Source organism: Falco cherrug, chromosome 17 (genome assembly GCF_023634085.1).
Source record: "Falco cherrug isolate bFalChe1 chromosome 17, bFalChe1.pri, whole genome shotgun sequence".
NCBI lineage: Eukaryota > Metazoa > Chordata > Aves > Falconiformes > Falconidae > Falco > Falco cherrug.
Genome location: NC_073713.1, coordinates 5,032,822 through 5,047,755, shown reverse-complemented (window position 1 = coordinate 5,047,755; position 14,934 = coordinate 5,032,822). Strand labels below are relative to the sequence as shown.

Below are 14,934 nucleotides of genomic sequence, written 5' to 3'. Positions count from 1 at the left end.
GTCAGAGGTGTGGGCATGGGTTTATTCTGCACCATCGGGTTTATACTGGCCAGGCACATGGGTAACTGGAAACAGGTTTTGGTGAAACAACATAGCAGTGGTGGAGCTGGCAGGAGCAGCCATCCCACCCCGCTCCCAAACAGGGACCCCCAGCATTCATGTGGATTTTTTTAAGCCAGCCAGGGAAGGCTTGGGAAATGGGTTTGCACTTGGGGAAACTGAGGCAGAGAAGGTGAAAGAGGGCAAAACTTCCTAACAGCTCCACATCACAGCTTCTGCCTCCTAAACCTGCACCGTGGGACACCTGCCAACCCCTCCTGCCCTTCCAGAGCAGCAGCAACCCCCTTTCCTGCTGGAAAACACCCCTCCCTGATGTCTTGAGCTCATTTAGCAAAGGGCTCAGCCCCCTCGAGTGGAGCCCCTGGCGTGAACAGCAACTCCATCACCAGCGCAAAGCCACAGCCTGGATTTTTGCAGGGATGGGGAAGAGGAGAAACACAAAATACCCCAAAGGAAAATCCCAGGTGGAGATTTTTATTTTTAATTTTCCTTGGAGCGCCTAATCCCTGAGAGGCTGATTGCTTCCCTCGGAAAGAAACCCCTTCCTCTGGCAGAGTGTGAGCTCAGCAGCACTTTGCTCTCCCCTCCATCCCCCCCAGCCCACACAGCCACCCACACCCCTCTTCCCCCCAGCCCCAGGGCTGCCGGGGTTTGGGCTCAGGGCCCCCAGCTCACTGGTGGTCTGTGGCGGGCACACTGGTGGTCTGCACCGAGCCAACGGGTTGCATGGCTTTGGCTTCGCCTCGTCCTTTCCAGCTGGTAAATGTCATTAATGGAAGCTGAAAATACATGGCACCGTTCCTGCGATGCCTTTTCCACGGTGCCAGAGCTGGAGCAGGAGGAGATGGGAGGGAGGGGGCCAGGGATGACCCTGGGCAGGAGGGTGGTGGGTTTGGGATGCCAGGAGGGGGGAAGGAGAAGGGAATGGGAGGGAGAGGGGGGGTGTAGGAAGGCAACCAAGAACCTGCGCAGAGCTGGGCTGGGGTATGGAGGGGGAGGCAGCGGGTCTCAGCACTCTGGGTCCACCAAGGGCAATTCAAGCTGGGGGGAGGCATCTGGGCATGCTGGTTTTAGCCCGTGCAAACACAGTGCTTGCTTAGGGAAGAAATAAACTCAGGTCAGTGTGGCCAGGGCTGAAGTGTCCTGCTCTCACCCCAAACCCCAAAGGATGCTGCAGGCAAGGAGGGCGCGCAGCATCCCAGGAGCATCCCCACCCCAGGGATGCAGCATCTTGGGGAGCAGCCGTGTCCCTGGGCTCCCCAGGAGGCAGCTGGGTGCTGGCAGGCACACGGCCCCCCCGACAGCTGGGTTTTGGCCCTGGTCGCTGCCTCCCCTCTGGAGCAGCCTGGCACAATAGCTCATTGTGGGGCTGGCTTTCAAGCGAGGCCAGGGGACGGCAGCGCTTGCCGGCGCGGGGAAAAGGCCGCTGGAGGAGCCGGAAAGTTGCTGTTGGACAGTGTTCAGAGGCCTCGGCGCAGTGGGAGGGAGCCGGCCGCGGAAAGCAAACAGCGCGTGGAGCGGAAAGTGCTGACTCCAAAAGGCATCCCTGGCACCCCCGGCACCCCCCGCAGCAGCACCGCCCCGGGCAGGCGAGCCCCAGGCGGGTGGATAGGGCCCAACATCTAAATACTTCCCAGCAGCCCTAAATCTCCAGTTATTCTGGTGTAAGGCCCTCACTGCCCCCAGCGAGCCATGAGCAGCACGCGTGCAAGGGGGTGCATGCGTGTGCAAGGGGGTGCGTGCATCCGCGCGGGTGTGCATGCCCCACATCACCCGGGGAAGGGGTAAAACTCATCACCTCGCTCCCGCAGTGCCCCGCCCTGTCTCCTTACATCTCTCCATCCTTCTGCTGCCTTCCCCTACATTCACCTTCCTCCTCTTTCACCGCCTCCTTCCACCTCTCTTGTTCTATCTCAGAGATTTCTAGAGAGCCCTTCCCTTAGTTTAGCCTTCAGTAATCTAGGTTCCTGTTTCAATCTCTGTTTCCCTCAAGCGCCAGTTTAGATGTCTCATTTCGAGACACCGACCTGAAAAATACCCGTTTGCTTTCTGGCCTCTATTTAGAGCAGCAGCTCTTGGTGCAATGCGGCTGCTTTCAAGGGTGGAAGAGCCCCTCCATCCCGCAGGCACCAGCCCCCGGCCCTGGGGACACCCTGCCTCCTGCTCCACTGCGCTGCTGGATGCACGTGTCCCTGGACACATATATATGCTGGAGTCTGGAAAAACCCTGCTTGGTGCTCTGGCTTTGTTGAAACCACACGCCCGAGCAGCCACACAACAGCACCTGGGGCCAAGAAGCCATGCAAAACCCTCCTACGGGTGCTATTCCCCACGCAGGCAGGTTTTTTTCCTGCTGGGGAGCTCATCCCTCTCAGTAAACCCACCCCTCAAGCTAAACTTTGATGCTCTTTTACTAACAGCTTGCTCGCAGGGTGCATTGCTGCAACAGCCAGGCCCTGCTTTTGGGGGTGCAGAGCTGTGGCCGGGATGCTTTTCCTGCGGGAACAGCTCGAGCTCCCTCCCCAAACTCAGCTTCCCCATCCCAAATCTCCTAAGCAGGTTATTTATTACAGCTGGTGCTGGCCCGGAGAGCCTCGGCATGGGAAGCAGAGGTGAGAGGGCGGGACAGGGGCATCAAGGGGGGGCATCTGCTTAGTCTGCCACCTCCGGTGCTTCCTTTGGGTGAGCAGGGAGGTGGGGTGCTCAGCTCCGGGGCTGTTAACTGCTGGCCGTCATTTCCCTAGCTGGTAACCCAGGTGCACGGGGGCTTCCCCCGGCAGGCCACCGGCCGGTATTTTTAGTGCAAGCCTTAAAAGTCTGCAGTTGCTGGGAGGGGCGATGAGGATGCTGGCTGCCTGCGGCTCAGCTCCCCTTTCAGTTTTTAATCCCTCTCCTTCCCTCTCATTTGCAAGGACCAGCAGCATCCTCAGGTTTTGCAAGGATGTGCAGAGCGCTGTGTACTCCCCTGCTTGCACAGCCCTTCTGCAAGGGAGGCAAAACACCCCCCCCAAACGGGGGGGCACAGTCACCCCTTTGCTTTTTAGCTGCTCCCACACATTGAAGAGCCGCTGGCATGGAGCGGCTGCAGAGACTTGAAAGCGGCGGATGGGAAAGGAGCTGCACTTGCTGTTTATTTACCCAGGGCGGCCGGGCTCTGCCGAGCACGAGGCCACACCGGCTGGTCCGCTGGCTCCAGCTGCGATGAAAAGAGCGACGGCAAGATCAAGGTCCTGCGACGGCAGGATCAAGGTCCTGCGGCAGCTTGGCTGGCGGTGAAGGCAACGGCAAGCCCCGCTCCTGCTTGGAGCTCCACGTCTCCAAACGTGGATGGAGCAGGCTGGGTGCTCACCCGCTGGCTGGTCCCCAGGGTTGTTCCCGTTTTGGAGTCTCACCCAGCCCCTCTGCCAGACCCTGGTGTTACTACGCTGGAGGTTAGCTGAGCTTTCGGTACACAGCGGTGTCCCACAGGCATCCCATGACCACGCTATGGCTGCAGCGAGGACCATCGTGGTGCTCCACACCTCATCCTTCAGTCCTTCCCTGGCGCATCTGGCTTCCTGCACGGCTGCAAACTGCATTACTATAAATGGAGGTATTATAAATATTTCTTCTCCTGGATTCATCCGTTGCATCCTCTTTTACGCAGATGACTTCTCCGCCCTTCTCAGTATTCAACAAATCTGCGTAGCATGTTTCTGAACGCTTCGTCCAAGCCACGTCATGCTGATTCAAGCAAACAAGCGTCAATGATATTGTCCTCTGGGAATTTCCCATCACGCAGACTCACCAGCGCTATGAATAAGCATCAGCTCCTGGATCACGAACCTCTCCCAGATGCCAGCTTCATTAATCAGCACTTCCAGACCTACACACTAACGGGCTCCGATCAAACCCCCATCCAATCAGGCACGACACAGATTTCCTTTCGGCTCGATGAGGATGAGGGGATACCCAAGCCAGCATAAAACCTGCTGGGAAAAACAAAATATATAAAAATACATGTATTTGTCAAAGATCTGAAGCACAATGGTCTAATTTGATCTATCGGGAGCCTAAAGGCAGATTTCCTCTCTTAATGGAGCACAGCCTGAGGTCTTGAGTGGGAACGGGGGTGCCCAGTAGCATCTTCACACCGCAGCGAGGGCGAGTTGGCGGTCACGGGGCTTTGCCAGTTGGCTACACCTATTTCACAAGGGCCTGCTGAAGAAAATATACTACAAAAGTCATCTGAGGTGGTAAACCACAGATATCCCAAGCTCCCAGTGACGATTCAAGATGAAAGACCATTTTGAAACCCTGGAATTGTCCCTGGGACAGCAATGAGGAGTGGTGACAGTCTCCGAGGAGCCGGAGAGGACAAGTTGTGCTCCCAAAGCGAGAGGGAGCCGGTGGGGCACAGCATCCCCCTTCTCCAGCCCCCAAGGCTAGAGGCTGCAATGCCAGCCAGACCTTTATTTCCTATAACCACACACTTTTCTTTAGTAACAATAATAATAATTAAAAAAAAGTTACTGGGATTTCTAAGTGTTTGCATTGGTTTTCCACTTTGCTCCCCGAATTTAAAAAGTAAAGGCAATGAATAAGCACACCGACACTGAAGGTTATGAATTATTCTTCTTTTAATTCCACATGGTTTAAAATACGATATGAAATAAGGCTACAGTATATAAAAAACTCTCCAGCAAAATGATGTGCCAGCATCAGCAATTAAAACAAAACCAATCCCCTCCTTCTTTAAGAATTCAATGTAGGAGGGACTTTTTTTTTTTTTTTTAATCCTTTAAAAACGGAACAAAACAAAACACAACACACGGACACACACACACATCGCTACATCTCTAAGCTACCTCAGCTCAGTTTTTTTAAAAAGCACCTGCTTTTTCCTTTTTTTTTTTTTAATCTTGCTTTTAAAATTTTTTTCCACTTTTAAAAAATATAAATTATATGAAAATACAAGTTGGAAAATAGTCGAACAGCACAATATAACAATCTCTTTTTTTTTTCTTCTATGTTTATCAGCTTAAAAAAAAATCCCATGTGTAAAAACAAAACAAAACAAAACAAAAGACTTTTTTTTTTTTTTTTTTTTTTTTTACTGAGGCAGTTAACTCCTGGAGATATTCCATTATAACATATATGTATACATAGATTTATCATTTATTTTAACCTCTTTGGAATGTAGACAACAGCTCACAGATGTTATATAGACCCTACCAGAGAGCAGAGCACGCCAAGGCATCCCAATTTTGCGACGTTAACAAGCAACCAAGCCCTAAAGCCTCACAGAAAACCCCTCCAGAAAAGCAAAAGTCAGAAGACGGAGATGTTTCCTGCAGCATCTGAATTTATCGGTGCTTATGGGGACCATTTTTTTGGAGGAGGTGTTGGTTTGGAAAGACGTGAGAAGGTTCTCCCATACAGGATCTTCTACTCCTCACCCTGTTTGGCTGTTTCTCCACCTAAGCAATCACGTCAGGAGCGGGATGGTGGTAGCGTGGAAATAAAATAGGGTACGGCCATCCTACACACAGAAATGGAGAGGGACAGGCAGCAGAAAAAGTGCCTGCATTTTTCATCAGGGTTTGGGTTTTTTTCCCTTTTACTAAGTCCCACATACCGACTGCCGAGGCCCCAGAAAGCCGTTTGCAAGCGCTACGCTCCCAAGGCAGGCTCAGGCTCTGCTGGGGGGGCCAAGGGGACATGTCCCCCCACAGAACAGCACATCATGAGCAGGACACAGAAAACATCCCCCCCAAAAAATCACCAAAAGCACCTGAGACATTCCAAAACGAGACAAAATTACCCAATTTCCAAAAGCCATGTGTATCTCCCAAGGGTGAAGCTTGCTCCCGTGCAGAGAAACCAGCACAGGAGCGAGTCCTGTCCCTGGCAGATCTCCATCATCCCTCTCAAACCCATCCTTCTGGCCCAGCACATGTGAGTGGATTAACCAAATTTTCACGGCCTCAAAGAACAGGAGGACAGAGGGTTTGGGTTCCAGCGCATCTGGCTCAGTACACCCCTCGCCAACAGTTCAACAGGCAATGAAAAAGCAGAAGAGAATTAAAAAAAAAAAAAAAAAGGAAACAAAAACAAATCTGCAAATTTCCAGTGTATAAACAGCACACAGCCCTCTCTGGGATGGTCTCTAGAATGGGAATAAAAAGTAAAGGAAAATAGAAAATGATGAACCTGACATTCCTAGGGCTGTACTGCCCTTTTCCTGCTGCACCGGCTGCGAGCTGGGATGGCAAACAGCTGGGAGAAACAATGGAGAAGCTCCAGCCGGGGGCTACTTCCAAAAAACAGAGCTGCTTTCCACGACTCACCCTTTCTAACCTTTAAACTATCTTGCCAAAATCACTAGGAACACACAGGTTCAGCTTAGAAACCTGGAAAAAATCAGCATGGCGGAGTGAACATGGGATTCGGCCTGGCAGAAAGACGGGGCCGATACCTGACCATCGGAGGGAAATTTTATCCCTGTTGTCTGCTTGGAAAAGGCACTTCAGCTGCAGTGGAGCATCTGAGCAAAGCAGGAGACACCTCCTGGGACACGGCATGGGGCCAGGGGCAGAAGACAGGGTGCCTGGCCTCCTGGCAGCACCCTTTCTAAGGGCGTAAGGGCGATTTTTCAAAGCGCTGCTAGAGGTGGCCTGTGACGGGTAAGCTAAGGGCACTTTGCAGCTGCACGCAGGACAGCGACCTTGAACGCCTAAAAAAACCCCAACTGCTGAAAATCCAACCCCTGGGGTGTTATCCTGTTGGGATGCTCTGTAACAACTCCGCCCCTGCACACCTCTGGGCTGTCACAGCTTGCTCGACTCCCTCTCCAGCCTGCTCAGCGAGCCTTGGCTCTGCGGTAGAGCTCTGCCCTGGTGCCTCGCTGGTGCGGGGCCTCATCCAGATCTATGTTTGCCTTTCCTCTCTCCAGCTCAGCTGCTCTTCTTTCTCCCATCCTCCCTGTCTGCTCGAGGCGGTGAGCTGAAGTTTAACTTCCAAGTGGGCAGCGTCCCTTTCCTCCTTCGGTGCAAGCTCCTTTCACCTTCCTTTCATCCTCTCTGCCTTCCTTTCCCTCCATCCCACCCTTTTCTTTCCCTGTGCTCAGTGGGATGATGCGCAGCCCCAGCACCGTGAGCTAACAGCACAACTAATAAACTCCCTTACCTAAACCGCCGTCTGCTTCCATCCCCCCTGCCTGGAGCTCCCCCTGGGCCCACTCATTTCCCCTCCACCCTCACCTTTTTTTTAAGCACGCAGCAGTTTGGGGGCTGACTTGCCCCCAGACGACCAGATACAGAGGTGCTGGGCCCCCCCAGCTCTGGAGGAGGTGGAGGAGAGCTCAGCACCCCTGAGCATCACCTTGCCCTGGGGTCAAGCTCCCCATCCAACACTGCCTCTGTGCAAGGGGGTTACGTGCCCATGGATTTCAGCTCTTTGCACGCGGAGTCCCGTCCTGCCGACCCGACGCATCAGCCTGTATCCGGCAGGCATTGCCCAGTGAGCATTTTGGGAAAGCCTCTCCCCGCCTCACCCCTCACTGCTGTCTCACAGTGCCCCTGTAATGAATGCAACGACCTAAAACACACAGACGGGCAGAGGAGCAACATCGGAAGAAGGTACTTTCGGTCCAAACACATAATACTGTCTTTAAAAAGAAAACGCCCAGCGGCTCTCAGGAGGGAAAGATCCCATTCGGCAGCTGGACCTTCGGGGTCACCCCTGGATATCGAAACGCTCAGCACCCGATCCTCTTAACTCACGCTGAAGGTGGTCGTCAGCCTCTGTCTGCTCAGAGCATCCCAGGAGTGCTCGGTGCAGCAGGATTTACCCCTCTGAACGCAAACCAGTTGTAAAAGGTTTGCAGGACAGACGGAGCAGCTCCTCCTGGGATTGATCCTGCAACCCGGTGGGGCAAGCACATGAGACCGCGGCAATACCGGTCATACGCCTCATGTTAATCACGCCCTGACAGGTTTGCAGGATCAGGCTTACAAAGAGCAGTAAAGGAGCCATTTGCAAGGACAATTTCCCTTTCTGAGTGTGCCTAGGACAGTTAAGACATTCATCAATAGATAGAGCTGGTCGAAACAGGACGGAAAAAACATTTTCCTTTGGTTTTTCAACTTTTTCCCGATTCCCACCCCCCCACCCCCACCCCCCACTCCCCCAACTTATGTGTTTTCCATTTACCACATTCAAATCACGGGAATTTCTCCACTTTCCTCTCTCTCCAAAAAAAATAAAAATAAAAATAAAAATAAACCAAACCAAATTTTCTGAAAGCACCAAAGTGTTCCTTGAGCAAAAAAAAGTGATTTGGAAAATGCAAAAAGCCGTTTTCCCTGCAGATCTTCATAGGTTTCATGCACAAAATGCAGCAATACAAAAAGGCTTCTTTTTTAATAGCAACAAAAAAAGCGGAAATTTCAACCAGCTTGATCAGCAAACGGCGGAGCAAAGCGTGTGGGACTGGAAGCAAGAGCGGCACACCCAGCCAGCATCACTAGGAGCCAGTTTGGAGTTAATTTTCCTTCACATACGATTCGGAGATGCCAAGTAGTAGCACTACGCTTCTCCAGTGGGGTCTACATAAACTAATTCTTTTTTTTTTTTTTTTTTTCTTTTTCCTCACTGTGATAAAACTCTCTGCTGGCATAACAGAAACAAATACACACAATATTGCAATACTGAGACCATCTTAGAGCTTAAGACTATTTAAAAAAAAATACTGGCACAAAATTTAATAAAATAAAACTTTAAACAAATTTAAAAAAAAAAAAAGTCTTGATCCCTCCTAGCAAATTTTTTTTTTCCTTTTGTAGAAAAGAAGCCAACTGACAGAAAGGTGATGTAACAAGAACGAGAAACAGTTCTTGGATTTCTTCTATATTGCCCCTCCCCGAAGCAGGAATATTCACCCACTTTGGTTTTCTCTCCCCGTCCCAAAAAAAAGTTTAAAATCCTCAAATGCTTGGGAATACCGTCATTTCCTGAACTGTCAGTTTGTGTGTGAATAACACAAAAACCAAAGGGATCATTTGATAATATTTTTTTCTGAACAGTAAGGGATGGGGAGGGGTTTGTTGTTGTTATCTTTTTGTGAGCTACATTTTTCTGGCTTTCTTAAAACTCAGAATTTCACTCCAAAAAAGCCTGTCTTGGAGCTTTCACAATAACAAAAAGCCCAATCCTTCTCCGAACCAAACTTTTTAGGTTTCAGTCAAAAGTTTGCCTCTTCCACTACCCTCTCTCCCAACATCCTCAAAGCATCAAATCTGAGTTGCTCTTTAAAAAAAAAAACCGTAACGAACAACAACAATAACAGCAAAAATAAAAAAGGAACCAACAGAAAAAGTCCCATCGACTCTCCAAAATGACACAGGGTGATCTTCTCCGCCCCGGCCGGCCACCTTCACTCATCCGCATCGGGCTTGACGTCCAGCATGGCATGGAGCTCCTCGGGCGTGTAGCCCAGCAGGCTCTGCAGGTCGCAGACGAAACGGTAGACGTAGCGTTTCCCGGCCGTCTTGTGGATGATGTTCTTGTCGTAGTAGTAGCGCAAGCCGCGGCTCAGCTTCTCGTAGTTCATCTTGGGTTTGTTTTTCCTCTTGCCCCATCGCCTGGCCACCTGGGAGAGGGGTGAGGAGAGTTCAAGGGGGGGATGCGCGTTGCAGGGAAGGGAAGGAAAAATCAGTCTGGCTCAGTGGAGCTACTGGGGAGCAGCGCTGCCAGACACGAGGCAGGGGAGAGCACTTTCCTCATCTTTAAGGTGGACACGGATGGGTCACAAGCGTTAGTGTTTGGGAAAACCAACCTCCATGCAGTGGCAGAACATTGCAGAGGACTCTATGAGGATATGTAAGTCAGGGAAGGGAACATACGTCCCATCTGTTCCCCCAAACCAGTAGGAAGTCCCCCCTTCCACCTGTACACATCCTATTTGAAGAGCCCTGGCACTATGCCTCTCTGCGGTGTTTCAGCTACTTCCCACCAACTTTGGGCACAAATCACTGCTTCCTAGATATTACTGCAGCCCAATTTTTAACAAGTTTCCAGCTGGGCTCTAATTCACCAGTTTCCCTACACATACCCAAGACCAGAATAACGTGACTGCGCAAATCTCATCCCTGAAGGCAGGCGGGGAGGGTTATCCACACCAATATTTCAAAGGAATTTGGGCTGTGCACTTAATTCCAAGACACTCTACCTCATCTGGGTCAGAAAGTTTGAATTCCCAGCCGTCACCCGTCCAGCTGATGAAGGACTGACAGGACTTGTCAGTGAGCAGTTCCAGCAGGAATTGCCACAGTTGGATGGGTCCACTGCCTAGAAAGACAAAGGAAACATAAGACACTAATGTTAGGAAAAGCACAGCTCCTTCTGTCCCGGGGAGGGGGAATCACATGCAAATGGTGCCCATTGAAAAAAACAGACCTTCTACTATCAAAAAAAACCCCCACAAACAACATCAGCAGCCACAGGGAAAGGTCTGGGCTGAGATGAGTTAAATCCTGCAGGTAAAAGAGCTTCCTATTTGCAGTAAGAGCTGAATACTCATGCACTGGAATGCTTCACTTCGAGTTACATAAATAGGATTATTTTCCTGGCATCCAAACAGTAAGGAGCCATTGTCTTGGCACAAGAGCACCATCATTTCCCCTGTGCCAAAAAGCTGCTAGCCATCGCATGAACTCCAGCAGACTCCTGCTTCCCGACCTTGACTCTTTGCTCCATCACTGTTTACCAAGATAAAGGGAGACCCAGGTATGAAAATTATTTGGCCTCTTTCCGGGGCATGTTGCTGCAGGAATGGGCTACATCGGCTCGCTAAGCTCTGTGTGGCAAAGACAAGGGCTGCCTGGCTTGGCAGACAGATCTCACTAGCTCAGGACGGGTGGATCTCCCCATCATGGTCTTGGCACAGCCTTAGCAAAGCCATAAGCAAACCTCCCTGCGGCTGCTGCTTCCCCTAATCCAGCCAGAGAGGCACGCAGCGGCGCGCAGCATCCCATGCCAGATACTTTCAGCCTCTCCTTACAACGCCGCAGTCTCCATCTTTCCGCTGGGTGCTAATTTTGGCCAACAGCAATTTGCCTCGGGGTCCTGAGCCCGACACATCTAACCTGCAGTACCCGGTGCACTGCACTGAGAGCCTGCGGCTTCGCAGCCTGGTTTTGGCTGGATTAATTGTGTACGTGGAGTGATTTCGAAATACTTATCTCTTCTTCGCACTCGTGTCCCAACCAAAGGTAGAGGAGAAGCCTTCAAGCCAAATTCCCTTTGATGAGCAACGTCCAAATGCAGCCGCACCCAAAATACTGCACTTAAGCTCTGGGCAACATGTTTCAGGAGAGATTTTGCCATGTTTTAAACACAGCTTAGAATATATCATTAATAAGAAGAATGACAATAATAATAATAAACAGAGCCAGAGGTCAGAGGAAATGATTTATCACAAAAAGAACTGCACAGGCTGGGGTAAACCTGCCTGCTGACAGCAATGAGCACATGCTTCAAGCAGGGGGAAAAAAAAAGTTCTGTACTCAGAAAAAAGGATGGAGAACAGCCTCCTTCCATGAATGACAATGAAGACTGCCAGAGCTGTGGCTGCAGGATAACCCTCGGAGGGAAGAGAGGGCTCTTCCCCTTTTTCCACAAGGTTTAAAATGACTCAAAAGCAGACAAGCTGCTGGGGAGGAGGAAATGAGAGAGCTGGCTCTGGGACGGGGGAATCGCTGTGCCCCATCAAGCCCTCCCCAAATCGTTTCGCTCCTGTTATCCTTAAGGAATCACTCCAGGGTTTTGCAGGCACCGAATCCTCCACCAAGCCCTGGGGTTATCACACAGCCAGGGGCAGGACAAAGCAAGGAGCTCACAGCATCTCTCTCTGCTTGTAAATGGGAAGATGACACTCAGCAGGGAAAGGCTCCAGCCCGCCGTTCTCGGCAGGAGCTTGCCAAGACGTTGACTCCGCGGCCACGCTCTCTGGTAGGGATGGAGCTGGGTTATCCGCTCCAAAATGAGGGAGGAAATTCAGATGACGCCTTTGCCTCTCATCAAAAAGGGAAGAGCCAAAACCCTGGCCTGAAATGCCACCGCATCTCAAAGCTTAGACCTATTTATAGCAGCGAGCTTTAAATGCAGAGAAAACATGGGACCAAAAAGGTTATTTCTGCCGCCTGAGCTCCTCCACAGGGAATCGCAGGTGAATTCGGCTGGGGACAGTTTCTTTTGGCCCATCTGACTTTACACCAATTCCCTACCCACACACAGAAAGCATCCAAATCAGGTTAACAGAGAAACAGCCCTAGGAGACAAAACTGAAGCAAGACCAGGTTCATCACCTCACATTGATTTCTCTCCTGCCCAGCTGAGAACAAGGATTTATTTTTTTTATTCCTTCCCCAAAATAAGATGGATGGAAGACCATCACCTAGGCAGCAGGTTCGGGTAAGCAACTGCCCTCGAAATACCCCTGGACCACCCTGGCTCTGCAGGAGCCTTTCAAGGTTCAAGTGTCGTTAACCCTGAGCCAAGCAGCCAGCGCAGTTCACGCTTGGTGCTCGCAGGTTGGCTGCCAGCTGGCATGGAGAGGTGTCGGGAAACCCAGCAATTTCTCACCCTCTCTCCAGTAAGAGAGGTAGGGCTGCTGCACCAGGTGTCGCTCTGCCGGGTATTTTGGGATTTTGAAGGAAGCGGTGTCATCCTTGGAACAGGGATTCCCAAGGTCTATTCCGAGCTGCCTGCAGGACACGCGTAAAACCCCAAATTCCTCTATGTTGGACAAGCAATTATGTCAAGAATGTGTTTACTGCAGGGCTCGCAGGCATGTCTCAGCTCCTATAAACACACGCCCTGCTGGAGGGGAAGGCAGCGGAGGCCCTGCAGATGTGCTGCTGCCGCTGGGGCATGACTCCAAAATGTCAGCGAGGCAGGCGATGCACAAGGTGGCAGGAACCAAACCCCGGCACATGCCCGAGCCTGCGTGCCCGAAAACAGCTCTGGCGAGACTGCAGGGCAGGAAGGTGAAATGCTCAGGGAAGGGATGCTGGAGGTCCCTGCATCATCTGGTGGGCAAGTGTAGCTGTAATTAGTGCTGAGAGGGCCGGCTTCAGAAAGAAGCTGCTTTAGCCCGCTCTGCAGACCAGCAAGGAGCAGGGAGTTTTTTTACCCAGTGTCTACAGGTATTTCGAGGGGACCTTTGGCTCATGCAGCGATGCCACCCGCCAACGTCACATCCCCAAAGCTATCAAGACAAGCATGAAGTTGCCAGGCTTGTTCCTGCACCCCAACCCTCCACCCCCTCAGGAGCTGGGAGCAGCGCCTATTTTCCATCCCTTCTGTTTCAACGGTTCCACTCAGTCCCTGGCCAGGGCTGGAAATCCCCACCACCGCCTGGCCCGGATCATTTCACGGCACAAGCACGCACGGCCCCACCGACTGCTCCAAGGCCGGTGTGTAGCTCAGCGGGTGTATCCCACCACGCAACCTGTTGCCTTGGTTATCTCCAAAAACAACCACCGCCGGAGTGTTCCCCCGGCCTTTTTTTTTGGACGCAGCCCGAAGCGTGGGGTGGAGGGACATGAGCCACTTTTTATGGCGCCGGTCTCGCTGCACACAAGCCGGGGCTTCCCAGAGCAAGCCCAGCCCTGGCTGGGGAAGAGGGGCAGCCCCCACTCCACAAAAGACAAGGCGAGAACTCAAGAGGGTGGTGGGATGCCCTCCCACCCCACCGAGACCTCCGGCACCCGTGAAGGCTGCTAAGAATAGTGCTGGCTGGAGGGGCTCGCCCACCCAACAGGGCTACAATGGGGGCCCTGTCTGGCCTCGGTGGCACTGAACAGGGTCCTTCAGCGGGGAGTGTCACACCGCAGGAATTCTCCCGCGTCAGGGGGAAAATATGCTTCTTAAGCCGGATGACGACCAGCTGCTACAGTGGGAACTGCTGGCTGAGCAGTGCCTCTTTGGCACCAGTTCTCTGATGGCACCCATGGGTGTCCCCAGAGCAAAGGGTCTGGCGCCACCCCATCCCTGTGCCATCCTCCTTTGATGGGGATTGGAGGTCCCCTACCACTTTCCTACCCGGTGGCTCTGGTGGGGTTTGAAAGCAAAAAACGCACGATGGCCACTTTCACTTGCACAGTGATGGTGGCACCGCACGGCTGGGCAGACAGGCGCCTGCGCAGTACCCAGGAAGGCACAGCCCGAAACATGTCATCCCCACTCTCTCTCGAGACGGTTTCACACCCCCACCCCTCTCAACGGCCTCTATTTTGTTTTCCTTCTTTCAAACAAGAAAAGAAGAAGAAAGAAAAAACCCTACCAAAAAAAAAAAAAAAGAAAAAAAAAGGCGGCGCACCTATGCTTTTCGCTCTGTGGTTTGTGGTTCCAACCCAACAAAACAATTGGGCATAGCAACGTCTCCAAAACAGCCTTCGTCTCACTCATGTTCCTGCCCTGCCCGAGCCCCCTTCGAGGGCACTGTGGCACCAAAGGTCCCCAGTTTCGCCCAGTGTGAGGACAGCAAAGCTCATCCCCATCGCTCCCTTGTTTGACCAAGCCCAGCCACCTCCTCCCCAGTTCTTGCCCGGACTGGTGCAGGTAGTCACGCCACCATGAAGTGGTGGGAGGGCAGCAGTGGAGCTCAGGTAGAAGCATTTCCCAAGAGCAGCCATGGAGAAACTGGGTAAGGACCCAGAAAGCACCTTTTTTGGGGAGCTACATGCTTCTGGCCATGCAGGACAGCAGCCAGGCTGGCCAGTCTGGGCCAATTTGACTTTCCTGATGCATCTCCTGTGTTTCGAGGAATGACATGCTGGAAGGACTGGTCTCACTCAGAGGCAACTGTCAAAGCTCAAGGGGTTTCATGAG

General features: G+C 52.0%; 1 protein-coding gene across 2 annotated transcripts in view; it reads right to left on the bottom strand.

Annotated features, from left to right (window-relative positions):
- Window positions 1-4,661: 4,661 nt before the first annotated feature.
- The window catches only part of ETS1 (ETS proto-oncogene 1, transcription factor), a 78,625-nt gene continuing 68,352 nt past the window's right edge, over window positions 4,662-14,934 (bottom strand). For both annotated transcript variants that reach the window (XM_055728500.1, XM_055728499.1), the window contains 2 exons: window positions 10,271-10,389; window positions 4,662-9,691 (listed from right to left, as the gene is read on the bottom strand). In XM_055728500.1, coding sequence (XP_055584475.1) covers window positions 9,476-9,691; window positions 10,271-10,389 — 335 coding nt within the window. In that variant the 3' untranslated portion in view covers window positions 4,662-9,475. The remainder of the gene's footprint in view (window positions 9,692-10,270; window positions 10,390-14,934) is intronic.